Source organism: Ostrea edulis, chromosome 3 (genome assembly GCF_947568905.1).
Source record: "Ostrea edulis chromosome 3, xbOstEdul1.1, whole genome shotgun sequence".
NCBI lineage: Eukaryota > Metazoa > Mollusca > Bivalvia > Ostreida > Ostreidae > Ostrea > Ostrea edulis.
In genome coordinates this window covers 19135018-19160021 of record NC_079166.1, presented here as the reverse complement: position 1 = coordinate 19160021, position 25004 = coordinate 19135018, and the positions used below count along the sequence as shown (strand labels likewise).

At 36.7% G+C, this 25004-nt stretch overlaps 1 protein-coding gene and 3 long non-coding RNA genes across 4 annotated transcripts; 1 reads left to right on the top strand and 3 right to left on the bottom strand.

Moving 5' to 3' along the window:
• Nucleotides 1-1504: 1504 nt before the first annotated feature.
• Nucleotides 1505-2549, bottom strand: LOC130052528 (uncharacterized). Its single transcript, XR_008800874.1, has 2 exons — nucleotides 2425-2549; nucleotides 1505-1629 (listed from the first exon to the last, which is right to left on the bottom strand). It is a non-coding gene; the product is annotated as an uncharacterized LOC130052528 (long non-coding RNA).
• A 4665-nt stretch (nucleotides 2550-7214) lies between these two features.
• Nucleotides 7215-8259, bottom strand: LOC130052526 (uncharacterized). The gene is made up of 2 exons (XR_008800872.1): nucleotides 8135-8259; nucleotides 7215-7339 (listed from the first exon to the last, which is right to left on the bottom strand). It is a non-coding gene; the product is annotated as an uncharacterized LOC130052526 (long non-coding RNA).
• Nucleotides 8260-10069: 1810 nt separating this feature from the next.
• On the bottom strand, nucleotides 10070-11114 carry LOC130052527 (uncharacterized). The gene is made up of 2 exons (XR_008800873.1): nucleotides 10990-11114; nucleotides 10070-10194 (listed from the first exon to the last, which is right to left on the bottom strand). It is a non-coding gene; the product is annotated as an uncharacterized LOC130052527 (long non-coding RNA).
• A 4903-nt stretch (nucleotides 11115-16017) lies between these two features.
• Nucleotides 16018-20496, top strand: LOC125677045 (fucolectin-7-like). Its single transcript, XM_048914952.2, has 3 exons — nucleotides 16018-16361; nucleotides 19523-19753; nucleotides 20040-20496. Exons 1-3 carry the CDS (start codon nucleotides 16103-16105, stop codon nucleotides 20261-20263), a joined length of 714 nt encoding a protein of 237 aa, XP_048770909.2. The 5' UTR covers nucleotides 16018-16102; the 3' UTR covers nucleotides 20264-20496.
• The last annotated feature ends 4508 nt before the right edge of the window (nucleotides 20497-25004 follow it).

Genomic DNA, 25004 nt, shown 5'->3' with positions numbered 1-25004 from the left:
TTATTTCTGTATTGTGACGATGTAATTACAACATGTAAAAGTTATTTCTGTATTGTGACGATGTAATTACAACATGTAAACGTTATTTCTGTATTGTGACGATGTAATTACAACATGTAAAAGTTATTTCTGTATTGTGACGATGTAATTACAACATGTAAAAGTTATTTCTGTATTGTGGCGATGTAATTACAACATGTAAACGTTATTTCTGTATTGTGACGATGTAATTACAACATGTAAAAGTTATTTCTGTATTGTGGCGATGTAATTACAGCATGTAAACGTTATTTCTGTATTGTGGCGATGTAATTACAGCATGTAAACGTTATTTCTGTATTGTGGCGATGTAATTACAACATGTAAAAGTTATTTCTATAGTTATTGCTGATCCTGAAATGCAATCAAAGTTACGAATAAAAGATCATTACTCTGCATAAGAATTTTACAATCAAACTCCTTGTCAAAATATTAAATGATAGTTTAAAATACATAAAAATTATAAATTACTATAATTTCTTAAATCCTTAATCTTTGCCTAAGCCTAACATGAATAAACTTTTCATAGAAAGAGCTTATGATATACATAAACTGGATAACTTCTAAATAATAGATAATTCATGCAAAGCTGCTAAAGTACATGATTTGAACAAAAAGAAAACTGGCTGTAAATGATTTGATAATTTCCATGTGTAATATTGAATTTATGATAAAACTTAACGATACGTTTACAATGAACCTGATCTCCCATAAGGTGCAAAGGTCATTACATGTAACCAAACCCCCTACTTTATAGTGAGTGTTACTGTGCTGTATGTAATGGAATAGTATTTACTGTAGAGGTACGCTCGTATAATTTACTGCATCACTAAATATCTACTCAAAGATTTTATATACTTTAAACTTTATAAGTGTAATGTATTCATTCGAGGTAGGCTACTGACATACAAGTTGATGCTGCAGGGGTTTCAACAGTCTCGTTTAAAGTCAGCATTTTGCAAATTTCATGGTCGTTTTAACGATTTACAGGTGACTCTCGGTAACTCGAAGTTCATGGGACCTTGATAAACTTCGAGAAATCGAGAGTTCGAGAGATCGAAATTCGGAAATTGAAGGTCCGCCGGTATGGTTAAGATTTTACAGTAACTGGATATGTATCAAACTCCGCACAGCGTCAAATTGGACAAACACCACCAAATGTTTTCCCATAGACTTCCATACAAATTCCAATCACTGTCAATTATTTATTAAGCCAATTTTCAAAAAATCAGTCACCATTCAGCAAAGTTCATCATCTCCCCTTCAAAATTCCACCAAAAAATATATGGCTTGCCGTTGCGTTTTTCCTTCAAATTTTGGCCTGTTTACAACTAGTGTAGATCCGCACTGAATGAAATTGTCCATCCAAATATCACCTCTCCACTCAGATCTTCCCTTATAACTTCTGTATCTTTCTACATATTCTGTTATGTCACCTGTCATTTTTATCACTTATATTTCACTATTAAATTCCATCACAAAGATTTTCTGTTAATGACCAATCAGATCTCCTGTCAACTTTTCTTCTCCGCACAACTTTGGGTGTCCACAATGGCGGCGCCCTGTAGCTAGGCAATTCTGGTGTTTTTCCTATAACCAAATGGAAAACAAAGTGAAAAAGTGGCCAATTTGACATTTTTAGATAACATGCACATAGTACATGTAAAATATGTAACATGAAAAAATTACATGAAAAAACATGTAAATTATGACTATCTATATAATGTAACCCCTCACACATGATGAACTCAACTGTGATATGAAGCTGTGTTGAATGTCAACGTTATAATGACTTTTTACAGTGCTTATTGAAGTAAAAAATGTAAATAACAGTCTTATTGTCTTATTTTTTATGTTTTCAAGAGGATCTGAGGATTCACATGTAATTTACATATTCAGGGTACATTCTACCCGGTTTTTGAAAAAATGGCCAAAAAATCTTAATTTATCAAGGAAAAATGCTTTCAAAATGCATTTACTTTTCCAATTCAGAATGAATTCACCAAGCTGCTGACAGCCAATTAATAGAAGGTTATCAAAACATATGAGGGGTAATCTGATCTAGTAGTGTTGTTTCTCTGTGACAGTAAAACTGTCACTACCCTCTTTAACTCAGATACATTTTGCAGTGAGGGTTGCTTGCTAATTCCTATCATGATAATAAATTATTACATGATATCACTTAAACTTGACATGATGCTGATAGAGCACTGGAAAAAGCACATCACAAGTGAATTTCACTTCAGACAGAATATTCCTAGCAGAATTATACATGTATGTCAGTTTTCAAAGATGGGAAAATTCAAAAAAAGGAATAATTATGGTTTTAAGCCAAAATATGTGCCTCACAACAAGGGGAAATTACATGAAAAAAAGAAAACTCACCTGCACCATTCACGAGAGTTGACAGGGAAACCCTACAACTGGTGACGCATCCACCCTCTCTGTGCGAGGAGCAGGAAATGATGCTCAGGCCTGGGTGCCACCGACTGCTTCAGCCAAGACCCCTGAAAAAGGAAGGAAACCATGAGACTTTAAATCAGGCTGAATCCTCAGGGTAACGATTACAATTCTTCTAACTTTCTTAAATTATGAAACAAAACCTCTTTGAGTCGAAAATATTTTTTCTAATTCTCAGAATAGGCCCACATATGGCCAAATTGGCTGAAATAAGGGGTATCCCTAAGATCCTGTAAATTTAATTAGCTTAATTAATTTTATAATTAATAAACTCTCTAAATTATAGCAACATTACAATAATTGTTCATTCATATGAAGAGAAAGTTACAAAAAACAGTTGTTAGGGACTGTGATGCGCCTCTTGACTCAACTTTGAGAACAAGTATAGTCAAAGGGAAGTAACTCTAATTTCTGAAAATGAACTTGCCTGGTTAGGAAGTAATCAGGTACATAACTGATTTCGGCAGGTGTGAAAATGACTCCTACAGACTGCTGCATCTGGAAAAGACATGTGGCATGTTCAACGCAGAGTTCAAAGAACATGGGCGGGCCAATCCAGGCTGTGATGGTGACCTAACCTGGGACTTGGACTCTGAAGAGAGGCGTGGCCTGGGCACTAGGTTACGGCTTAAATGTAACACCTGCACCTACGTGTCCAAAATGTATAGCCTCTATGTCGAAGTAGAATCCGGTTCCAGGGGAAGGAAAGCAGCAGCAATAAACTATGGCCTACAAATAGGTCTCAGTCAAACCCCCATTGGCAGTTCTTCTCTTCGTAAAATCCTCATGTCAACCAACACCCCACCTCCAGCCGAGTCTTCTCTACAAAAAACAAGCAACACCATTATGCAAAAAGTAATCACCTTAAACAAGTCTGATATGAAAAAAAGATGTAAGAAATTAGTTGATATTAATAAATTGAGGGGGGCCAAAAGTCCAAAAACCATAGGAATTCAGTGCGACGGGATGTATAATAACGCCCTATATTCTGGGGTAGGGGAAACCCCCTTCCAGCCAGCTATTCAAAACCACCATCTAAATATGCTAAATGAAATGAAATTTACATGTAAAATACATATAATTACATAAAATGCACCAGGGCATGTGTGACTTGCTGCACACCCCCTGCAACTGGCAGTGAATCCTCTCCTGGTTGATAGAGTGGGACTCCACTACCAGATGCTGGGGGTTCACACACAGCTTGGTATGGCAGAGGTGGCTACTTTCTACATTGTCACGTGGAAACTGACTCCGAGTCAGTTTCCACTCTGCCATAAGGGCAACTCTGTGGGCCTTTTCCACCTTTCTTCCCTCCTCTGGCCAGTAGACAGTTTGTAGCCCATAGCCAGAGGGGGAAATCCTACCCCTCCAAATGATGCAGGTGCCCCCTTGGGGGCCCCGTACACTTTTACGATTTACTTTTTCTTTCAAATTATCAAAAAATGCATCCATTTTATTGTAAAACTGACAAATGGCGCTAAAAATGCACTACTTTCTTACACTTACCTCATAAACTGGTTCTCGCTACCTCAGTATAGGACAAACACCACCAAATGTTTTCCCATAGACTTCCATACAAATTCCAATCACTGTCAATTATTTATTAAGCCAATTTTCAAAAAATCAGTCACCATTCAGCAAAGTTCATCATCTCCCCTTCAAAATTCCACCAAAAAATATATGGCTTGCCGTTGCGTTTTTCCTTCAAATTTTGGCCTGTTTACAACTAGTGTAGATCCGCACTGAATGAAATTGTCCATCCAAATATCACCTCTCCACTCAGATCTTCCCTTATAACTTCTGTATCTTTCTACATATTCTGTTATGTCACCTGTCATTTTTATCACTTATATTTCACTATTAAATTCCATCACAAAGATTTTCTGTTAATGACCAATCAGATCTCCTGTCAACTTTTCTTCTCCGCACAACTTTGGGTGTCCACAATGGCGGCGCCCTGTAGCTAGGCAATTCTGGTGTTTTTCCTATAACCAAATGGAAAACAAAGTGAAAAAGTGGCCAATTTGACATTTTTAGATAACATGCACATAGTACATGTAAAATATGTAACATGAAAAAATTACATGAAAAAACATGTAAATTATGACTATCTATATAATGTAACCCCTCACACATGATGAACTCAACTGTGATATGAAGCTGTGTTGAATGTCAACGTTATAATGACTTTTTACAGTGCTTATTGAAGTAAAAAATGTAAATAACAGTCTTATTGTCTTATTTTTTATGTTTTCAAGAGGATCTGAGGATTCACATGTAATTTACATATTCAGGGTACATTCTACCCGGTTTTTGAAAAAATGGCCAAAAAATCTTAATTTATCAAGGAAAAATGCTTTCAAAATGCATTTACTTTTCCAATTCAGAATGAATTCACCAAGCTGCTGACAGCCAATTAATAGAAGGTTATCAAAACATATGAGGGGTAATCTGATCTAGTAGTGTTGTTTCTCTGTGACAGTAAAACTGTCACTACCCTCTTTAACTCAGATACATTTTGCAGTGAGGGTTGCTTGCTAATTCCTATCATGATAATAAATTATTACATGATATCACTTAAACTTGACATGATGCTGATAGAGCACTGGAAAAAGCACATCACAAGTGAATTTCACTTCAGACAGAATATTCCTAGCAGAATTATACATGTATGTCAGTTTTCAAAGATGGGAAAATTCAAAAAAAGGAATAATTATGGTTTTAAGCCAAAATATGTGCCTCACAACAAGGGGAAATTACATGAAAAAAAGAAAACTCACCTGCACCATTCACGAGAGTTGACAGGGAAACCCTACAACTGGTGACGCATCCACCCTCTCTGTGCGAGGAGCAGGAAATGATGCTCAGGCCTGGGTGCCACCGACTGCTTCAGCCAAGACCCCTGAAAAAGGAAGGAAACCATGAGACTTTAAATCAGGCTGAATCCTCAGGGTAACGATTACAATTCTTCTAACTTTCTTAAATTATGAAACAAAACCTCTTTGAGTCGAAAATATTTTTTCTAATTCTCAGAATAGGCCCACATATGGCCAAATTGGCTGAAATAAGGGGTATCCCTAAGATCCTGTAAATTTAATTAGCTTAATTAATTTTATAATTAATAAACTCTCTAAATTATAGCAACATTACAATAATTGTTCATTCATATGAAGAGAAAGTTACAAAAAACAGTTGTTAGGGACTGTGATGCGCCTCTTGACTCAACTTTGAGAACAAGTATAGTCAAAGGGAAGTAACTCTAATTTCTGAAAATGAACTTGCCTGGTTAGGAAGTAATCAGGTACATAACTGATTTCGGCAGGTGTGAAAATGACTCCTACAGACTGCTGCATCTGGAAAAGACATGTGGCATGTTCAACGCAGAGTTCAAAGAACATGGGCGGGCCAATCCAGGCTGTGATGGTGACCTAACCTGGGACTTGGACTCTGAAGAGAGGCGTGGCCTGGGCACTAGGTTACGGCTTAAATGTAACACCTGCACCTACGTGTCCAAAATGTATAGCCTCTATGTCGAAGTAGAATCCGGTTCCAGGGGAAGGAAAGCAGCAGCAATAAACTATGGCCTACAAATAGGTCTCAGTCAAACCCCCATTGGCAGTTCTTCTCTTCGTAAAATCCTCATGTCAACCAACACCCCACCTCCAGCCGAGTCTTCTCTACAAAAAACAAGCAACACCATTATGCAAAAAGTAATCACCTTAAACAAGTCTGATATGAAAAAAAGATGTAAGAAATTAGTTGATATTAATAAATTGAGGGGGGCCAAAAGTCCAAAAACCATAGGAATTCAGTGCGACGGGATGTATAATAACGCCCTATATTCTGGGGTAGGGGAAACCCCCTTCCAGCCAGCTATTCAAAACCACCATCTAAATATGCTAAATGAAATGAAATTTACATGTAAAATACATATAATTACATAAAATGCACCAGGGCATGTGTGACTTGCTGCACACCCCCTGCAACTGGCAGTGAATCCTCTCCTGGTTGATAGAGTGGGACTCCACTACCAGATGCTGGGGGTTCACACACAGCTTGGTATGGCAGAGGTGGCTACTTTCTACATTGTCACGTGGAAACTGACTCCGAGTCAGTTTCCACTCTGCCATAAGGGCAACTCTGTGGGCCTTTTCCACCTTTCTTCCCTCCTCTGGCCAGTAGACAGTTTGTAGCCCATAGCCAGAGGGGGAAATCCTACCCCTCCAAATGATGCAGGTGCCCCCTTGGGGGCCCCGTACACTTTTACGATTTACTTTTTCTTTCAAATTATCAAAAAATGCATCCATTTTATTGTAAAACTGACAAATGGCGCTAAAAATGCACTACTTTCTTACACTTACCTCATAAACTGGTTCTCGCTACCTCAGTATAGGACAAACACCACCAAATGTTTTCCCATAGACTTCCATACAAATTCCAATCACTGTCAATTATTTATTAAGCCAATTTTCAAAAAATCAGTCACCATTCAGCAAAGTTCATCATCTCCCCTTCAAAATTCCACCAAAAAATATATGGCTTGCCGTTGCGTTTTTCCTTCAAATTTTGGCCTGTTTACAACTAGTGTAGATCCGCACTGAATGAAATTGTCCATCCAAATATCACCTCTCCACTCAGATCTTCCCTTATAACTTCTGTATCTTTCTACATATTCTGTTATGTCACCTGTCATTTTTATCACTTATATTTCACTATTAAATTCCATCACAAAGATTTTCTGTTAATGACCAATCAGATCTCCTGTCAACTTTTCTTCTCCGCACAACTTTGGGTGTCCACAATGGCGGCGCCCTGTAGCTAGGCAATTCTGGTGTTTTTCCTATAACCAAATGGAAAACAAAGTGAAAAAGTGGCCAATTTGACATTTTTAGATAACATGCACATAGTACATGTAAAATATGTAACATGAAAAAATTACATGAAAAAACATGTAAATTATGACTATCTATATAATGTAACCCCTCACACATGATGAACTCAACTGTGATATGAAGCTGTGTTGAATGTCAACGTTATAATGACTTTTTACAGTGCTTATTGAAGTAAAAAATGTAAATAACAGTCTTATTGTCTTATTTTTTATGTTTTCAAGAGGATCTGAGGATTCACATGTAATTTACATATTCAGGGTACATTCTACCCGGTTTTTGAAAAAATGGCCAAAAAATCTTAATTTATCAAGGAAAAATGCTTTCAAAATGCATTTACTTTTCCAATTCAGAATGAATTCACCAAGCTGCTGACAGCCAATTAATAGAAGGTTATCAAAACATATGAGGGGTAATCTGATCTAGTAGTGTTGTTTCTCTGTGACAGTAAAACTGTCACTACCCTCTTTAACTCAGATACATTTTGCAGTGAGGGTTGCTTGCTAATTCCTATCATGATAATAAATTATTACATGATATCACTTAAACTTGACATGATGCTGATAGAGCACTGGAAAAAGCACATCACAAGTGAATTTCACTTCAGACAGAATATTCCTAGCAGAATTATACATGTATGTCAGTTTTCAAAGATGGGAAAATTCAAAAAAAGGAATAATTATGGTTTTAAGCCAAAATATGTGCCTCACAACAAGGGGAAATTACATGAAAAAAAGAAAACTCACCTGCACCATTCACGAGAGTTGACAGGGAAACCCTACAACTGGTGACGCATCCACCCTCTCTGTGCGAGGAGCAGGAAATGATGCTCAGGCCTGGGTGCCACCGACTGCTTCAGCCAAGACCCCTGAAAAAGGAAGGAAACCATGAGACTTTAAATCAGGCTGAATCCTCAGGGTAACGATTACAATTCTTCTAACTTTCTTAAATTATGAAACAAAACCTCTTTGAGTCGAAAATATTTTTTCTAATTCTCAGAATAGGCCCACATATGGCCAAATTGGCTGAAATAAGGGGTATCCCTAAGATCCTGTAAATTTAATTAGCTTAATTAATTTTATAATTAATAAACTCTCTAAATTATAGCAACATTACAATAATTGTTCATTCATATGAAGAGAAAGTTACAAAAAACAGTTGTTAGGGACTGTGATGCGCCTCTTGACTCAACTTTGAGAACAAGTATAGTCAAAGGGAAGTAACTCTAATTTCTGAAAATGAACTTGCCTGGTTAGGAAGTAATCAGGTACATAACTGATTTCGGCAGGTGTGAAAATGACTCCTACAGACTGCTGCATCTGGAAAAGACATGTGGCATGTTCAACGCAGAGTTCAAAGAACATGGGCGGGCCAATCCAGGCTGTGATGGTGACCTAACCTGGGACTTGGACTCTGAAGAGAGGCGTGGCCTGGGCACTAGGTTACGGCTTAAATGTAACACCTGCACCTACGTGTCCAAAATGTATAGCCTCTATGTCGAAGTAGAATCCGGTTCCAGGGGAAGGAAAGCAGCAGCAATAAACTATGGCCTACAAATAGGTCTCAGTCAAACCCCCATTGGCAGTTCTTCTCTTCGTAAAATCCTCATGTCAACCAACACCCCACCTCCAGCCGAGTCTTCTCTACAAAAAACAAGCAACACCATTATGCAAAAAGTAATCACCTTAAACAAGTCTGATATGAAAAAAAGATGTAAGAAATTAGTTGATATTAATAAATTGAGGGGGGCCAAAAGTCCAAAAACCATAGGAATTCAGTGCGACGGGATGTATAATAACGCCCTATATTCTGGGGTAGGGGAAACCCCCTTCCAGCCAGCTATTCAAAACCACCATCTAAATATGCTAAATGAAATGAAATTTACATGTAAAATACATATAATTACATAAAATGCACCAGGGCATGTGTGACTTGCTGCACACCCCCTGCAACTGGCAGTGAATCCTCTCCTGGTTGATAGAGTGGGACTCCACTACCAGATGCTGGGGGTTCACACACAGCTTGGTATGGCAGAGGTGGCTACTTTCTACATTGTCACGTGGAAACTGACTCCGAGTCAGTTTCCACTCTGCCATAAGGGCAACTCTGTGGGCCTTTTCCACCTTTCTTCCCTCCTCTGGCCAGTAGACAGTTTGTAGCCCATAGCCAGAGGGGGAAATCCTACCCCTCCAAATGATGCAGGTGCCCCCTTGGGGGCCCCGTACACTTTTACGATTTACTTTTTCTTTCAAATTATCAAAAAATGCATCCATTTTATTGTAAAACTGACAAATGGCGCTAAAAATGCACTACTTTCTTACACTTACCTCATAAACTGGTTCTCGCTACCTCAGTATAGGACAAACACCACCAAATGTTTTCCCATAGACTTCCATACAAATTCCAATCACTGTCAATTATTTATTAAGCCAATTTTCAAAAAATCAGTCACCATTCAGCAAAGTTCATCATCTCCCCTTCAAAATTCCACCAAAAAATATATGGCTTGCCGTTGCGTTTTTCCTTCAAATTTTGGCCTGTTTACAACTAGTGTAGATCCGCACTGAATGAAATTGTCCATCCAAATATCACCTCTCCACTCAGATCTTCCCTTATAACTTCTGTATCTTTCTACATATTCTGTTATGTCACCTGTCATTTTTATCACTTATATTTCACTATTAAATTCCATCACAAAGATTTTCTGTTAATGACCAATCAGATCTCCTGTCAACTTTTCTTCTCCGCACAACTTTGGGTGTCCACAATGGCGGCGCCCTGTAGCTAGGCAATTCTGGTGTTTTTCCTATAACCAAATGGAAAACAAAGTGAAAAAGTGGCCAATTTGACATTTTTAGATAACATGCACATAGTACATGTAAAATATGTAACATGAAAAAATTACATGAAAAAACATGTAAATTATGACTATCTATATAATGTAACCCCTCACACATGATGAACTCAACTGTGATATGAAGCTGTGTTGAATGTCAACGTTATAATGACTTTTTACAGTGCTTATTGAAGTAAAAAATGTAAATAACAGTCTTATTGTCTTATTTTTTATGTTTTCAAGAGGATCTGAGGATTCACATGTAATTTACATATTCAGGGTACATTCTACCCGGTTTTTGAAAAAATGGCCAAAAAATCTTAATTTATCAAGGAAAAATGCTTTCAAAATGCATTTACTTTTCCAATTCAGAATGAATTCACCAAGCTGCTGACAGCCAATTAATAGAAGGTTATCAAAACATATGAGGGGTAATCTGATCTAGTAGTGTTGTTTCTCTGTGACAGTAAAACTGTCACTACCCTCTTTAACTCAGATACATTTTGCAGTGAGGGTTGCTTGCTAATTCCTATCATGATAATAAATTATTACATGATATCACTTAAACTTGACATGATGCTGATAGAGCACTGGAAAAAGCACATCACAAGTGAATTTCACTTCAGACAGAATATTCCTAGCAGAATTATACATGTATGTCAGTTTTCAAAGATGGGAAAATTCAAAAAAAGGAATAATTATGGTTTTAAGCCAAAATATGTGCCTCACAACAAGGGGAAATTACATGAAAAAAAGAAAACTCACCTGCACCATTCACGAGAGTTGACAGGGAAACCCTACAACTGGTGACGCATCCACCCTCTCTGTGCGAGGAGCAGGAAATGATGCTCAGGCCTGGGTGCCACCGACTGCTTCAGCCAAGACCCCTGAAAAAGGAAGGAAACCATGAGACTTTAAATCAGGCTGAATCCTCAGGGTAACGATTACAATTCTTCTAACTTTCTTAAATTATGAAACAAAACCTCTTTGAGTCGAAAATATTTTTTCTAATTCTCAGAATAGGCCCACATATGGCCAAATTGGCTGAAATAAGGGGTATCCCTAAGATCCTGTAAATTTAATTAGCTTAATTAATTTTATAATTAATAAACTCTCTAAATTATAGCAACATTACAATAATTGTTCATTCATATGAAGAGAAAGTTACAAAAAACAGTTGTTAGGGACTGTGATGCGCCTCTTGACTCAACTTTGAGAACAAGTATAGTCAAAGGGAAGTAACTCTAATTTCTGAAAATGAACTTGCCTGGTTAGGAAGTAATCAGGTACATAACTGATTTCGGCAGGTGTGAAAATGACTCCTACAGACTGCTGCATCTGGAAAAGACATGTGGCATGTTCAACGCAGAGTTCAAAGAACATGGGCGGGCCAATCCAGGCTGTGATGGTGACCTAACCTGGGACTTGGACTCTGAAGAGAGGCGTGGCCTGGGCACTAGGTTACGGCTTAAATGTAACACCTGCACCTACGTGTCCAAAATGTATAGCCTCTATGTCGAAGTAGAATCCGGTTCCAGGGGAAGGAAAGCAGCAGCAATAAACTATGGCCTACAAATAGGTCTCAGTCAAACCCCCATTGGCAGTTCTTCTCTTCGTAAAATCCTCATGTCAACCAACACCCCACCTCCAGCCGAGTCTTCTCTACAAAAAACAAGCAACACCATTATGCAAAAAGTAATCACCTTAAACAAGTCTGATATGAAAAAAAGATGTAAGAAATTAGTTGATATTAATAAATTGAGGGGGGCCAAAAGTCCAAAAACCATAGGAATTCAGTGCGACGGGATGTATAATAACGCCCTATATTCTGGGGTAGGGGAAACCCCCTTCCAGCCAGCTATTCAAAACCACCATCTAAATATGCTAAATGAAATGAAATTTACATGTAAAATACATATAATTACATAAAATGCACCAGGGCATGTGTGACTTGCTGCACACCCCCTGCAACTGGCAGTGAATCCTCTCCTGGTTGATAGAGTGGGACTCCACTACCAGATGCTGGGGGTTCACACACAGCTTGGTATGGCAGAGGTGGCTACTTTCTACATTGTCACGTGGAAACTGACTCCGAGTCAGTTTCCACTCTGCCATAAGGGCAACTCTGTGGGCCTTTTCCACCTTTCTTCCCTCCTCTGGCCAGTAGACAGTTTGTAGCCCATAGCCAGAGGGGGAAATCCTACCCCTCCAAATGATGCAGGTGCCCCCTTGGGGGCCCCGTACACTTTTACGATTTACTTTTTCTTTCAAATTATCAAAAAATGCATCCATTTTATTGTAAAACTGACAAATGGCGCTAAAAATGCACTACTTTCTTACACTTACCTCATAAACTGGTTCTCGCTACCTCAGTATAGGACAAACACCACCAAATGTTTTCCCATAGACTTCCATACAAATTCCAATCACTGTCAATTATTTATTAAGCCAATTTTCAAAAAATCAGTCACCATTCAGCAAAGTTCATCATCTCCCCTTCAAAATTCCACCAAAAAATATATGGCTTGCCGTTGCGTTTTTCCTTCAAATTTTGGCCTGTTTACAACTAGTGTAGATCCGCACTGAATGAAATTGTCCATCCAAATATCACCTCTCCACTCAGATCTTCCCTTATAACTTCTGTATCTTTCTACATATTCTGTTATGTCACCTGTCATTTTTATCACTTATATTTCACTATTAAATTCCATCACAAAGATTTTCTGTTAATGACCAATCAGATCTCCTGTCAACTTTTCTTCTCCGCACAACTTTGGGTGTCCACAATGGCGGCGCCCTGTAGCTAGGCAATTCTGGTGTTTTTCCTATACTCCGGGACTACTTTCCCCTACGAATAATGATATTGGAGTTGTAGCGTAACGGAATATACTGAGATGACCGGAGCTTGGGATATGTATACCAACTAGATCATATGATATCGTTTTGACATGTTTTCCTTCTTACTCGTCAGGTACTTTTATATAAAAAAGACATCTTATTTTGCATTAATAAAAACATTTCAAAGTTTATGTATTTATTTGTTCTTTAATCATGCTTAGATAGGCATAGAAAACCAAGTTCCGATGACGTTTTACTACCGCAAACTAAACAGACCACAATGTTATGTCGCTTTACCCAAAACAAAAATTCTAACGAATGAGTAAAACGATGTTTTAGAGTAACATTACACAAAGGATATATTTAAGGAGGGATTTAATTGATATATTTCAACTTTGAGCATTATAAATTTCATAGTTGTAGTTTGTACAACCAAACTAAGCCAAACAGTATAAATCAAACCATACATCAATTTTTGGGGGGTATTAAGTGCCTGTATTGTTTTTGTTGTATTCAATCAAACGTTTTAATGACTATATTTGTCATGATAACATGGAATAACCTGACACCCCTTATAATTAGAACAGCCTGTGTGTATATAAACCCGGGGTGCTGTGAATCTGTACTATAAATCTACACCATCATCATTCTGTGTCTTTCTTGTAAGCTGATCGAACAGAGAGGGAGCTAAATAAGAAGTAAGGATACATGTAAATAAAGGTTTTAGCATTAGGAAAGGTAAGTAGACAATCAATTCAGTGGCCCGAATAGAGCTGAAGCTGTTTTGGTTGTTTACTCGCCTTATTGTTTTCCGGAGTGGTTGTCCATTGTGACCGACCATAGCAATGACAGTAAGTCAGGGAAAATAGCTAGTGCTTGGGATAGTGGCCCGAATAGAACCGACCTGTTTCTGATACTAGTCTATTTAGTTAAGGAAACATACTATTTACTTCCTTAAAGTCTTCCATTTATTATTGATTTACTTCTTGATTTCAATCCAAGGTAGGGACATTCAAATAATTAGATATATAATATCTAATCAGCGATTGAGGAAAATGATATTTTAGCTAAGCAAAGAGGTTCTTTTCGAACTCATGATAGATTGATGGCAATAGAATGTCGTTACATGTCCTTTAAAAACATTTCGATTCCCTAGAAACAATGCTTCAGATTTCTATTCCTTTCAAAATTGTAACACAATCTGATAAAGATTAGATGTTAGATCCGCTCACATACTCGCTACACAAACATCGAACAACATCTTATAGAGGGTCGTGTCAGAGGTCAAATTTGCTTTAAAAATTAACCAATCGCTACAAAGGGGGAAGTGTCATCAGCATCCAATGAGAATCCTCGTATATACTGTATTTGGTTACTTATTAAAGATGGCGACAGAATAAGAAATGGAAGCGATTAAAACTGTTTTGAAGATATTTGATCTCGAGGCTTTGAAAAATGAACAAGAACAGATACTTAAATGTCTTCTTTGTTGAAGTATATCTTCCTGGGGGTTAAAGATAACCCTGATGTCGCCATAGTTTGAGATATAAAAAAAACCCAAAAAACCAAAACACACACGCGATAAACAAGTCACAATCGTGGGGACCGCCACTTTTTCTCGTCCTTACGCAATCAATGCATGGGATAGTAGAATAATACCCTATCGATATGAAGCGGAAATTTTGATTGGCTTTTGCAAATTTGACCTTTGACGTGACTCTATATGGGATTTGTGTAGTGAGTATATGAGCGGATCTAACATCTAATTCTAATTAGATTGGAATATATCATCGTATACATGTATTTCTATAATTGTTTTCTTACAGTTTATTCCATGCATATGCTATTGTATACCTCTACACATAAAAAATTACACGTGGAATTCCCACACGTATAGTGATTCAAACTGCACGTGGTGGCTTCTGTTTTTGTTTTAGATAGTTTCGTTACTAAGTCGAATCACTAATTTGAATTCTTCATGGTAATATCCCACAGCGGAAATACAATGGAAGCACCTTATAAGCGCTTGTTTCCTTTGGAATTGTTTGCTTAATTCGAGAGCTTTTAATCACAGCTGTTTTAGCAATTTATCATAACTTATCATTATTTTGTTAGTCTTCCTGGTTCAGTGATAAAACTGTGAATGATATTTTTTCAGTCGTTGTGTTTTGTATGAAACGCCGATTTAGCAACTAGTAAACAGACTCCGGGGGCAAAATCAATCATTTTATTAATCTGTGGATAAAGCGTATGAGTATTTTGTGTAACGCGGGACATCGAAAAATGACGATATCTGCGTGTATATAACTGCGTTATTGCTCATGAAATGCGTGTAAAGTATATTTTATATAAGCTATTATCATTATCTATATATTTTCCTTGCCATTGATTTATAATACTTTAATGATCCACAAAATATACAGCTATGTAAACACAGCGGAAGAATTTTCTTATGCACGTATGAAAGTAACACCAGTACCGTGCACGACGTCTACGTTATTTGTAAGTACCTTGCCTCGATCTAAAAATTAATCGTACACAGCACATGCTCTCGCGTATCGAATCAGTTGAGAGGCATAAACACTATATCAGTATCAATAACATTATTTCAAGATGTTTTACACATAAAAACTATATACCAATTAAGTTTGGATCCGTCCTGGATCAGAACATCTACTCAGGGTATTATGAAATGTGCAGGTGATAATGGGATATTGCTACATAGATATGGGAAGTGAACAACAGTGAATATGAAGTCGTACCATTTGTCATAAAGCTGAATTATCACACTGTAGATGGTGTCTTGCTTACTAATTAGCTAATAATTGATAATTCTTGTTTATGAAATGTTCGTTATCTTCATCTTACAATATTAAGTAAACGTTTTTGTGGTAATGGCTTACCATATATGCCACATGATCAGTATAAAAAGAAATCAAAGGTCGAGATAATTTCAAAAGTTTGATACTATTGCTCAGACCTTCCTGTGAGACCGCTAGAACTATTGCTCAGACCTGCCTGTGAGACCGCAAGAACAGTCATGGTAATTCTGATTGTGATTTGTCTTTTAACACAGCTACGGGGTACCTATGGCCTTCTTATAAATACCGGGAACATGACGTCATTTAGCAGCATGGAGAGGAGACTGGCCGTACAGGAAACCAGACTGAAAGCGACAGAACAGAATTTCCTCATGGAAAGACAGAAGACGTCAAATCTTGAAAATACAGTGGCTAATCTGAAGACACAGTTACGATACCTCTTACTTGGAATCAATGATCTACAGAGCGAGATAAAGGGTATTGATTAGTGTTCTCGGTTCATTTATTTCCAATGATAATAATAATAATAATGTTATTCCATTTTTTGATGCATTCGATCAGTGCTTACTACATTTGTATCTATTCAAGATTTATTACTGTATTTAGGTCTGAATCACACAAATATTGCGCTGGAAAAAGTCTCATTTATGATCTTATAACGCATGTTTGGATTATCGAGGAATATGTAGTACGTGAAAGTAATCAAATTGAAATCAAATGAATCGAAAAACTGATCTTTTTCTTTAAAAAAAAAAAATCCAAAAAAAAAAAAAAAAATCCAAAAAAAAAAATTAAAAGTATGAAAATGATTTAACAAAAGTTACGAACAGTGATCAATTTGATAAATTTCACAAGTAATACATTTTTTTTAAAAATTAATTGAGCTCCTATTTCAATTCTTTGAAACATATGTATAATGCTAATGGCTGTTAAAGTAATGATTTCAAAACTTTCTGGCGAATATGGTTTGTTATTTTATAAGTTTTTATTTCAGTAATGTATTTATATTGATCCATTCTTTACACTCTATCAATCTATCCTTATTTCTTCATGCCTTCTCTTTATTTTTTAATAATAGAGCTACAATGAAATATGAAATATTGAACAAATAATCAATCTATACTGACTGTGAATGTACTTAGATATGAATTTAATATATGCAAGGTGAATATAACGAACAGTGATCAATATCATAACTCCTACAAGCAATACAAAATAGATAGTTGGGCAAACACGTACCCCTGGACACACCAGAGGTGGGATCAGGTGCCTAGGAGGAGTAAGCATCCCCTGTTGACCGATCACATCCGCCGTGAGCCCCATATCCTGATCAGGTAAACGGAGTTACCGCAGTCAAAATCAGTGTGCCAAGAACAGCTTAACAATCGGTATGAAACATGTCAGACAGCATTTGACCCAATGCGAGGTTGTATTGACGAACTAGATCGTTATAACGACCATAGAATTTGCGAAATGCTGACTTCAATCGAGACTGTTGAAATCCCTGTACCATCAACTTGTTTGTCAGTAGCCTACCTCGATTTAAAAACTGACTATACCCAGAACAAGCTCTTGCATATCGAATCAGTTGAGATATATAAACACCATATGCAGGTGATAATGGAATATTGCTACATAAATGTGGGAAGTTGACGGTGGAGAAGCTGAAATCATCCCGTTTGTCAAACAGTTGAGTTGTCAGTTTGTCGTTAATGTCTACTTTCAATAAAATATCTAAGTATGAAGCAGAAGTGGACGACTCTGTGGTGTCCTTTATTTCGAGCTCACAGGGATATATCAAATTGACATATGAATGAAAGCTATCATTGTTAATAGACAAAACGTCATCGATATATCTAAAAGTCGAATTGAAGGTCATGTATACATGTACTTTTGGAATAAGATGTCACTGGCTGCCTATTCATAAAATGTACAAAACTAGTGATCCTAGTTATTCACAAAGAATTAGATGGCTTTCCACCTTCTACGGTTTTAAGAAAGATAAGAATGTTTTAGGTGATGTAATTAACTCTAAAAACTAAGATGTAGTATTTTGTAAAGGAGGCGTGAATTTTTTAACCTGACAACCTCAGAATTTCTATTTCAAAATATAAAAAGAGCATTGATATTGATGACCTTGACCTTTGATCTTGACCTAACATTCAAGGTCAACGATTTATTCATTTAAGAGCCAAAGTTGAAACCTTTGCTGATTATCTTGAATAGTATCAAAGATAATAAAGTTGAAACATTATAAAGCATCATAGGGGAGGTAAATGTATCTAAAAGGATCTAATGGTCCATGTAGGGTCAAATGACATTTATTGTATTTGAAAATATTCTACAAGACTTTGAAAATGAATAATGTAAGTGACCCCATGTCTCTATGAAAGGTGAAGATAACGAATAGAAAATTGGGTAAACACGAAATCTATCTATATTAAGGTAAAAGCTGAAGGCTTGAATTATGATATTGAAGACTTTCAGGGGCAATAACTATATTCTGGTGTCCTTGATTCGGTTAACCTCTCACCGTAAGGATGTTTTTATGTCAATTCATCATCGAGGGTTTCATGTCACTATAACTTTCGGTTTAATTGAAGTAGCGCTAACAAGCTTTTTGACACAAGTCATTGCCATTGACAGAAAGGTCAAAGTTCAGAATTGTAATAATTTATATTGAAACCAATTAAGATATCAAAACTTATGCGTATTATGTTCCAAGGGTATCTCCAGCAGAAAAAAAGAGAGTATAAAAATGCTATATTCTCGTATTTGTTGAAGAGCTTGACTTTTGAATTTGACCCAGTTTTCAAGGTCAATAGTCACTGATCCCACTCCAGCTAGTCATGTGCCTGTATGTCTAATCGTTCTCGAGTTTTACGTGTTAAATGTAGAAATCGTAAAGCATAATGGACAGTAACTCTCACAAAGGGTCATTGAATCCTTTTGTTTAATGTACTTATCAATTCTACAAAATGACCTCTATAGTTCAGTAAATGTATGATGCTCAGCGCATTTACGGTTGAAGAGGAGTAATGCTAACAGGGATTTTAAGTAAGGTCTAATAACTCCGTAAGGGGTCAAAGTTCAATCACGTTGGGTAATATGTGATCGTTTCTCGAGAAGTACTATTTGATGAACTCTAAAGTCTTTTGAAAAGCCTTAAGAGAAAATATTTGACACCCATTATGAGCATTATCTCTTTATTAAAGTAAAGCAAAATTATGAAAGCAATGAATTTGCTATGATTCCTATTGTTATCAGAGTATATAATTTCTTGGTTCTCTGATCTCTTATCCTGACCAAAAATAATCTAACCTTGTAATGGATCATTGTTTACTTATTTCAATAAGAGATAATAAAAACACCCCAATTTTCAGTATGACAGGTTGTACTGGGGGTTCACTTCATCTTTTCCTCTTTTTACTTCCCTCTCGTCTCTTCCATCCCACCTCTTAACTTCTTCTTACTTTTCGTCCTTTTCTCCCTTACCTTTTCACCTGACGCATTAAAACATAACATTTAGGAGCTTTACAACCTTGTTATATCTGCTGGCTTTGAATTTATCACGACCATTTTTAGTTTTATAGCGGTTCTTGTTATGTTTGTTGCTATGATTTACTTTAATTTTACAGCTGGTTCTCGAGTTGACAACAATGCTTTTACTAACCTTACAAACGTAGCCAATAGGAAAACTGTGAAAGCGAGCTCTAAGCACTATATATTTTCGCCCGAAAATGCAGTGGATGGTAATATAGAGAATTTTATGCATACGGAACCCGAGGACAAACCATGGTTTCTGATTGATTTAGGTGGCATATTTATGATTCAAGAAATCGAGATCATTAATCGACAAGATTGCTGTGGTAATGTAAATCTCTACTCACGATTCTTTGAAACAATTCAGTAAACCTGTACATAAATAAGTAATAATAGTCATAATTCAAAAACACTGCACACCATTCAGTAGTACAACGCACGATTCAACAACACCATATGCAGTCCTATCATATATACACTGTCAGTATGCACGATTCTGTAAAATGATAGTGATATACGCGTTTTTTATTTTTGCATAAGTGCGGATAATATGATAGCAGCGAATTTCAATGTTATGTTGGTTCACAGTACAGTGTGTGACATCTTTTTTAGGTGAACAATTACATGATGTTCAACTGACGGTAGGAAAAAACAGCACTAAAGATATCAAGTTTTCGTGGCGATTCTCTGGACCCGCCCTTACAGGGGAGGGAATCGGAGTACAGTGTCCAGCAAATACAATGGGTCGGTTTGTGAAGATACAAATCGTTCAAGGATCGAGAAATGTTCTTACTGTTGCAGAGATGCTGGTGTGGGGGAAGCCATGGACAAAATAACAGCAAGAAATTCAAACCTTTTATTTCTCTTTATGTTTGATGTCAGGAATGAAACATTTTGTTGCATGTTGTGGTTTTATGGCCTAAAATTACGTAGTTGCGTTTGTGTTGAAGAATGCTCTGACTAAGTTTTAATTACACATTAGTTTTATATGTAATAATAAGATAGCGGTATTTTTTTTTAAGGTTTTGTTGACAACATCAATCATTTAATGATTTCTGCAAGCATGCAAGTTAGCCTCTTTTTTATACCTGAAAATAGCTGATCGGATAATCATTGAATATTTGACCAGGATGAAGCTAGCAGCCACATCTAACCAACAGCCAATAAGCCCATAGAAGCTCGCAGCCACTAAGGAAAGTCCTCACTAAGAGTACTCATAGAAAAATATTGAATTTGAAACATATTTTAAAGGAAAATTTGAATTACATTCATTTTTTGAAATTTATAAAAGTCAATTACATTACGCTTGAGTACGGAACCGTATTACTGCCAATTGATATGATTTTTTGCTATGTCGTACGTACGAGATACTAAGTCGTACGAACGAAATACTAAGTCGTATGTACGAGATAATAAGTCGTAACTACGAGATAATAAGTGGTTTTTAAAAACGACACATACTAAGTCGTACATACGACATAATAAGTCGTTATAACGAGATGATAAGTTGTATTTACGAGATACTACGTCGTACGAACGACATAATAAGTCGTAAAAACTAGATACCAAGTTGTAATGACGAGATGATAATTCGTACGAACGAGATAATAACTCGTATGTACGGGAAACACGAAGTCATACAAACGACATAATAAGTCGTTATTACGAGATACTGAGTCGTAATAACGAGATAAAATGTCGTAACAACGAGATAATAAGTCGACATATTATCTCGTTATTACGACTTAGTATCTCGTTATAACAACTTATTATGTCGTTTATACGACTTACATGTAGTGTTTCTCGTGCGTACGAGTTATTATCTCGCTATTACGACTTAGTATCTCGTTATTACGACTTTTTATGTATTTCGTACGACTTATAATCTCTAAATTACAACTTATTATATCGTTATAACGACTTAGTATGTCGTACGTACGACTTAGTATGTGTCGTTTACTAGTATACAACTTATTATCTCGTAATTACGACTTATCATGCCGATCGTACGACTTAGTATCTCGTACGTGCGAGATATTATCTCATAATAACGACATATTATCTCGTACGTACGACTTAGCATCTCGTTCGTACGACATAACAAAAAATTATATCAATTGGCAGCAATACGCTTCCATACAGGAGCCACTTAACTCACACGAGGGGTCACACATTAATGGTGAATTGAATTTATATCTGTAATTTGTAATTAACTGATGGAAGCAAATGCAATCCACCACACTTTTTATTTTCTGATCTTTTTAAGCAATTAATTTTACCACCTTACATGCAAGAAAGTAAATGCACATTGATAATTTAGCTCTCCAGATGATCTTCACCTTTTATTATCGGGATCTTTGTCATTAAGTATCAATGAATAAATTTATATGATACGGACATTTTTTATAATATGGGGTGCTTTATTATCTCAAGACTGATCCTATCATCATGTGCTAATACATCTAAAATCATATTGCATTTAAAAACCCTTTCTGTAAATTAGCTCACCTGAAGTGTGCCTTTGAAGAAAAGAAATCAACAAAAGAAACCTTTTGAGAAAGTGCTGTAAGGCAAAACCATTAAATCATGAAACAAACACTTCCTCTGTAATATGTGTGGAGTAAGAGAGATAAGCATTGCCTGCTAACAAATGAAAGGTGAAGATAACGAACAGTGATCAATCTCATAACTCCTATAAAAATACAAAACGATAGTTGGGCAAACACGGACCCCTGGATATACCAAAGGTGGGATCAGGTGCCTAGGAGGAGTAAGCATACTCTTGTCGACCGGTCACACCCGCCGTGAGCCCTATATCTTGATCAGGTAAGTCAAAATCAGTGTGCCACGAACGGTATAACAATCTATATGAAACACACCAGACAGCATTTGACCAAATGATAGGTTGTATTGGCGAACTAGATCGTTATAACGACCATAGAATTTGCAAAATGCTAACATTAAACGAGACTGTTGAAACCCCTGCACCATCAATTTGTTTGTTAGTAGCTTGCCTCGATTTGAAAACTGACCATACGCAGAACAAGCTTATGTGTATCGAATCAACTGAGAGATATAAACACCATATGCGGGTGATAATGGGATACTGCTACATAAATATGGGAATTTGACGATGGAGAAGCGAAATCATCCTGTTTTTCATAAGGTAGAGTTGCTAGTTTGCCATTAATATCTATTTTCAATAAAATATCTACGTATGGAGCAGAAGTGGACGACTCTGTGGTGTCTTTTATCTCTAGCTCGCAGAGATAAATCAAATCGATATATGAATGAAAGTTGTTATTGTTAAGAGATAAAATGTCGTCGATATATCTAAATGTCGAATTGAAGGCCACAGTAAGATATTTTTCTTCTCATGTAGAAGTTTCTGAATAAATTCTGCTTCATATGAATATAGAAACAGGTCAGCTAACCAAGGACCTGAGATATGAAAAATGTCACAGGCGAGGCAAACAACACTGCTGGGTATTACAGACCTTTTGTGGGTATGGAATTGGGTACTGAATAGGATTCCTTACTTCAACCAGAGGACACTTTCTCCTTCCTCTCTTGTATGGTAGAGATAGGAACTCCAAATCTGTTCAACTCCTAGGAGCAACCGGGTGGCACCAATACAGCCCCAAACTGAAAGCGGGAAATGATTATCCTGGGGATCTTGTACATTGTCCTGATGTTCATTCTGCCTTGTCGTCAAACATTACAGCTCTAAAATCAGTAATCAAACCCTTTTATTCGCTAGATTTAAGTAAAATGTCGAAGTTCAGGTAAGCAAAATAACACTTCCGGGTATCAATGACCTCTTATCTGCATGGCATCAACTACACCTAAGGATTCCTTACTCTGATCAGTGAACACTTTGTCCTTTAACTACACCAAAGAGTAGAAATTGGGACTCCAAATCTGGTCTGACCCCTCGGAGTTACTGGATGGTACCATTACAGTCCCAAACCGAAAGCAACAAATGATAGGCATAGGGTTCCTCTTCATTGCTCTGATGTTCTTTCTTCCTTGTCTTTGAAGATTATCCTCTAAAAGCAGTTACAAATCTCCATTACTCTGTATAAGATACGACAAATCTCAAAATTCAGGAAAACTTAACAATATTTCTGGGTACTACAGACGTTTTGTCTTCAAGGCATCAGGTACCCAATAGAGTCCCCATCTCCAATCAGTGGACAGTTTATTTGGTATTCTCCTTGTCGAATAAGATAGGAAATCGAAAGCTTTCCTGACACCCAGGAGCCAACATATGGTACAACAACAGCCCGAAACTGAAAGTGACAAATGATAGCCCTAGGGTTCCTGTACCTTGTCATAATGTTCCTTCTGCTTTGTCCTCAAACATTTGTTCTAAAAGCAGTCAAACACTTTCATTGTCTACATGATACTCAGGCGAGTAAAACAACATTTCCAGGTATCACAGAGCTCTTGCCTGCTTGGCATCGAGTACCTTGAAGGATTATCCACTCTAACCAATGAATTCTGTCAGTAAAGACTTTGTTCTTCCTTCCCCTAAAAAAAATGTAAAATCTGTTACGACCCCAAGGAGCCATCGGGTGGTACCACTACAGCCCCGAACTAATGAACTGGTAGTCCTAAAGGTGCTCTACCTTGCTCAAAAAGCCGTCATCAAACCCCTTCATTCTTTATAACATACAAAAAATATCAAAGCGAGCAAAACAACACTTCCGGGTATCACAGAATGTTTGTCTTCATGCCATCGAGTACCCCTTAGGATTCCCTACGTTAACAAATGGACACATTGTCTCCTCCTCTCCTCACAAAGTAGAAATACGGATTCTAAATCTGTCCCGACCTCCAGGAGCCATATCACTACAACCACAAACTGAAAGTGGCAAATAGCAAAAATAGTTGATGGACGTAAGTCACTGCCGGACTACCGTATATACTCGCCTATAAGTCGGTCCGCCTATAAGTCGGTTGTATTTTTTAAGGTTATTTTGTAGGAATTTATCATTGACCCGCTTATAAGTCGGTACAAATTTTTGTCAGAATAGGTTGACAATTTCAAGTCAATGCTCTAGTGTTTTTACCTATGTTTCAAAAAATATTTTGAGAAATTAATAATTATGAGGTGTTCAATATCCAAGCCATATCCGTTTGGGGTTTAAACGCATCCCTTGATCTATTATGGACCATGATCCCTTGTTTATATAAGCAATTATGGTCTCCTAATGACCAGTACCTGACACCGTGTTTACTTAGTGGCACGCGCCTCGCGAAAACTGTTATTGTGGGATTCCGGTATAATTCATTGTATCAGAAATAGAGTTTTTAAGAGTCAAGAATGATGATCTAAATTATCTGTTAACAATATTCGATCTCTTATGAAATATATTTCAGCCGGTATACATATGAATATTTCAATATTAAATCGGGTTCGTAATTCAATTTTACCGATAAACGATAGATTAGTTGAATTGAAAGTATTAGTTACCGGTATGTAAATAATTTTAAACTACATAAAAATATAAAAATACTTGTACTTTATACATGATTTTAAAATACATAAACAATACAATATGTCTAAATATT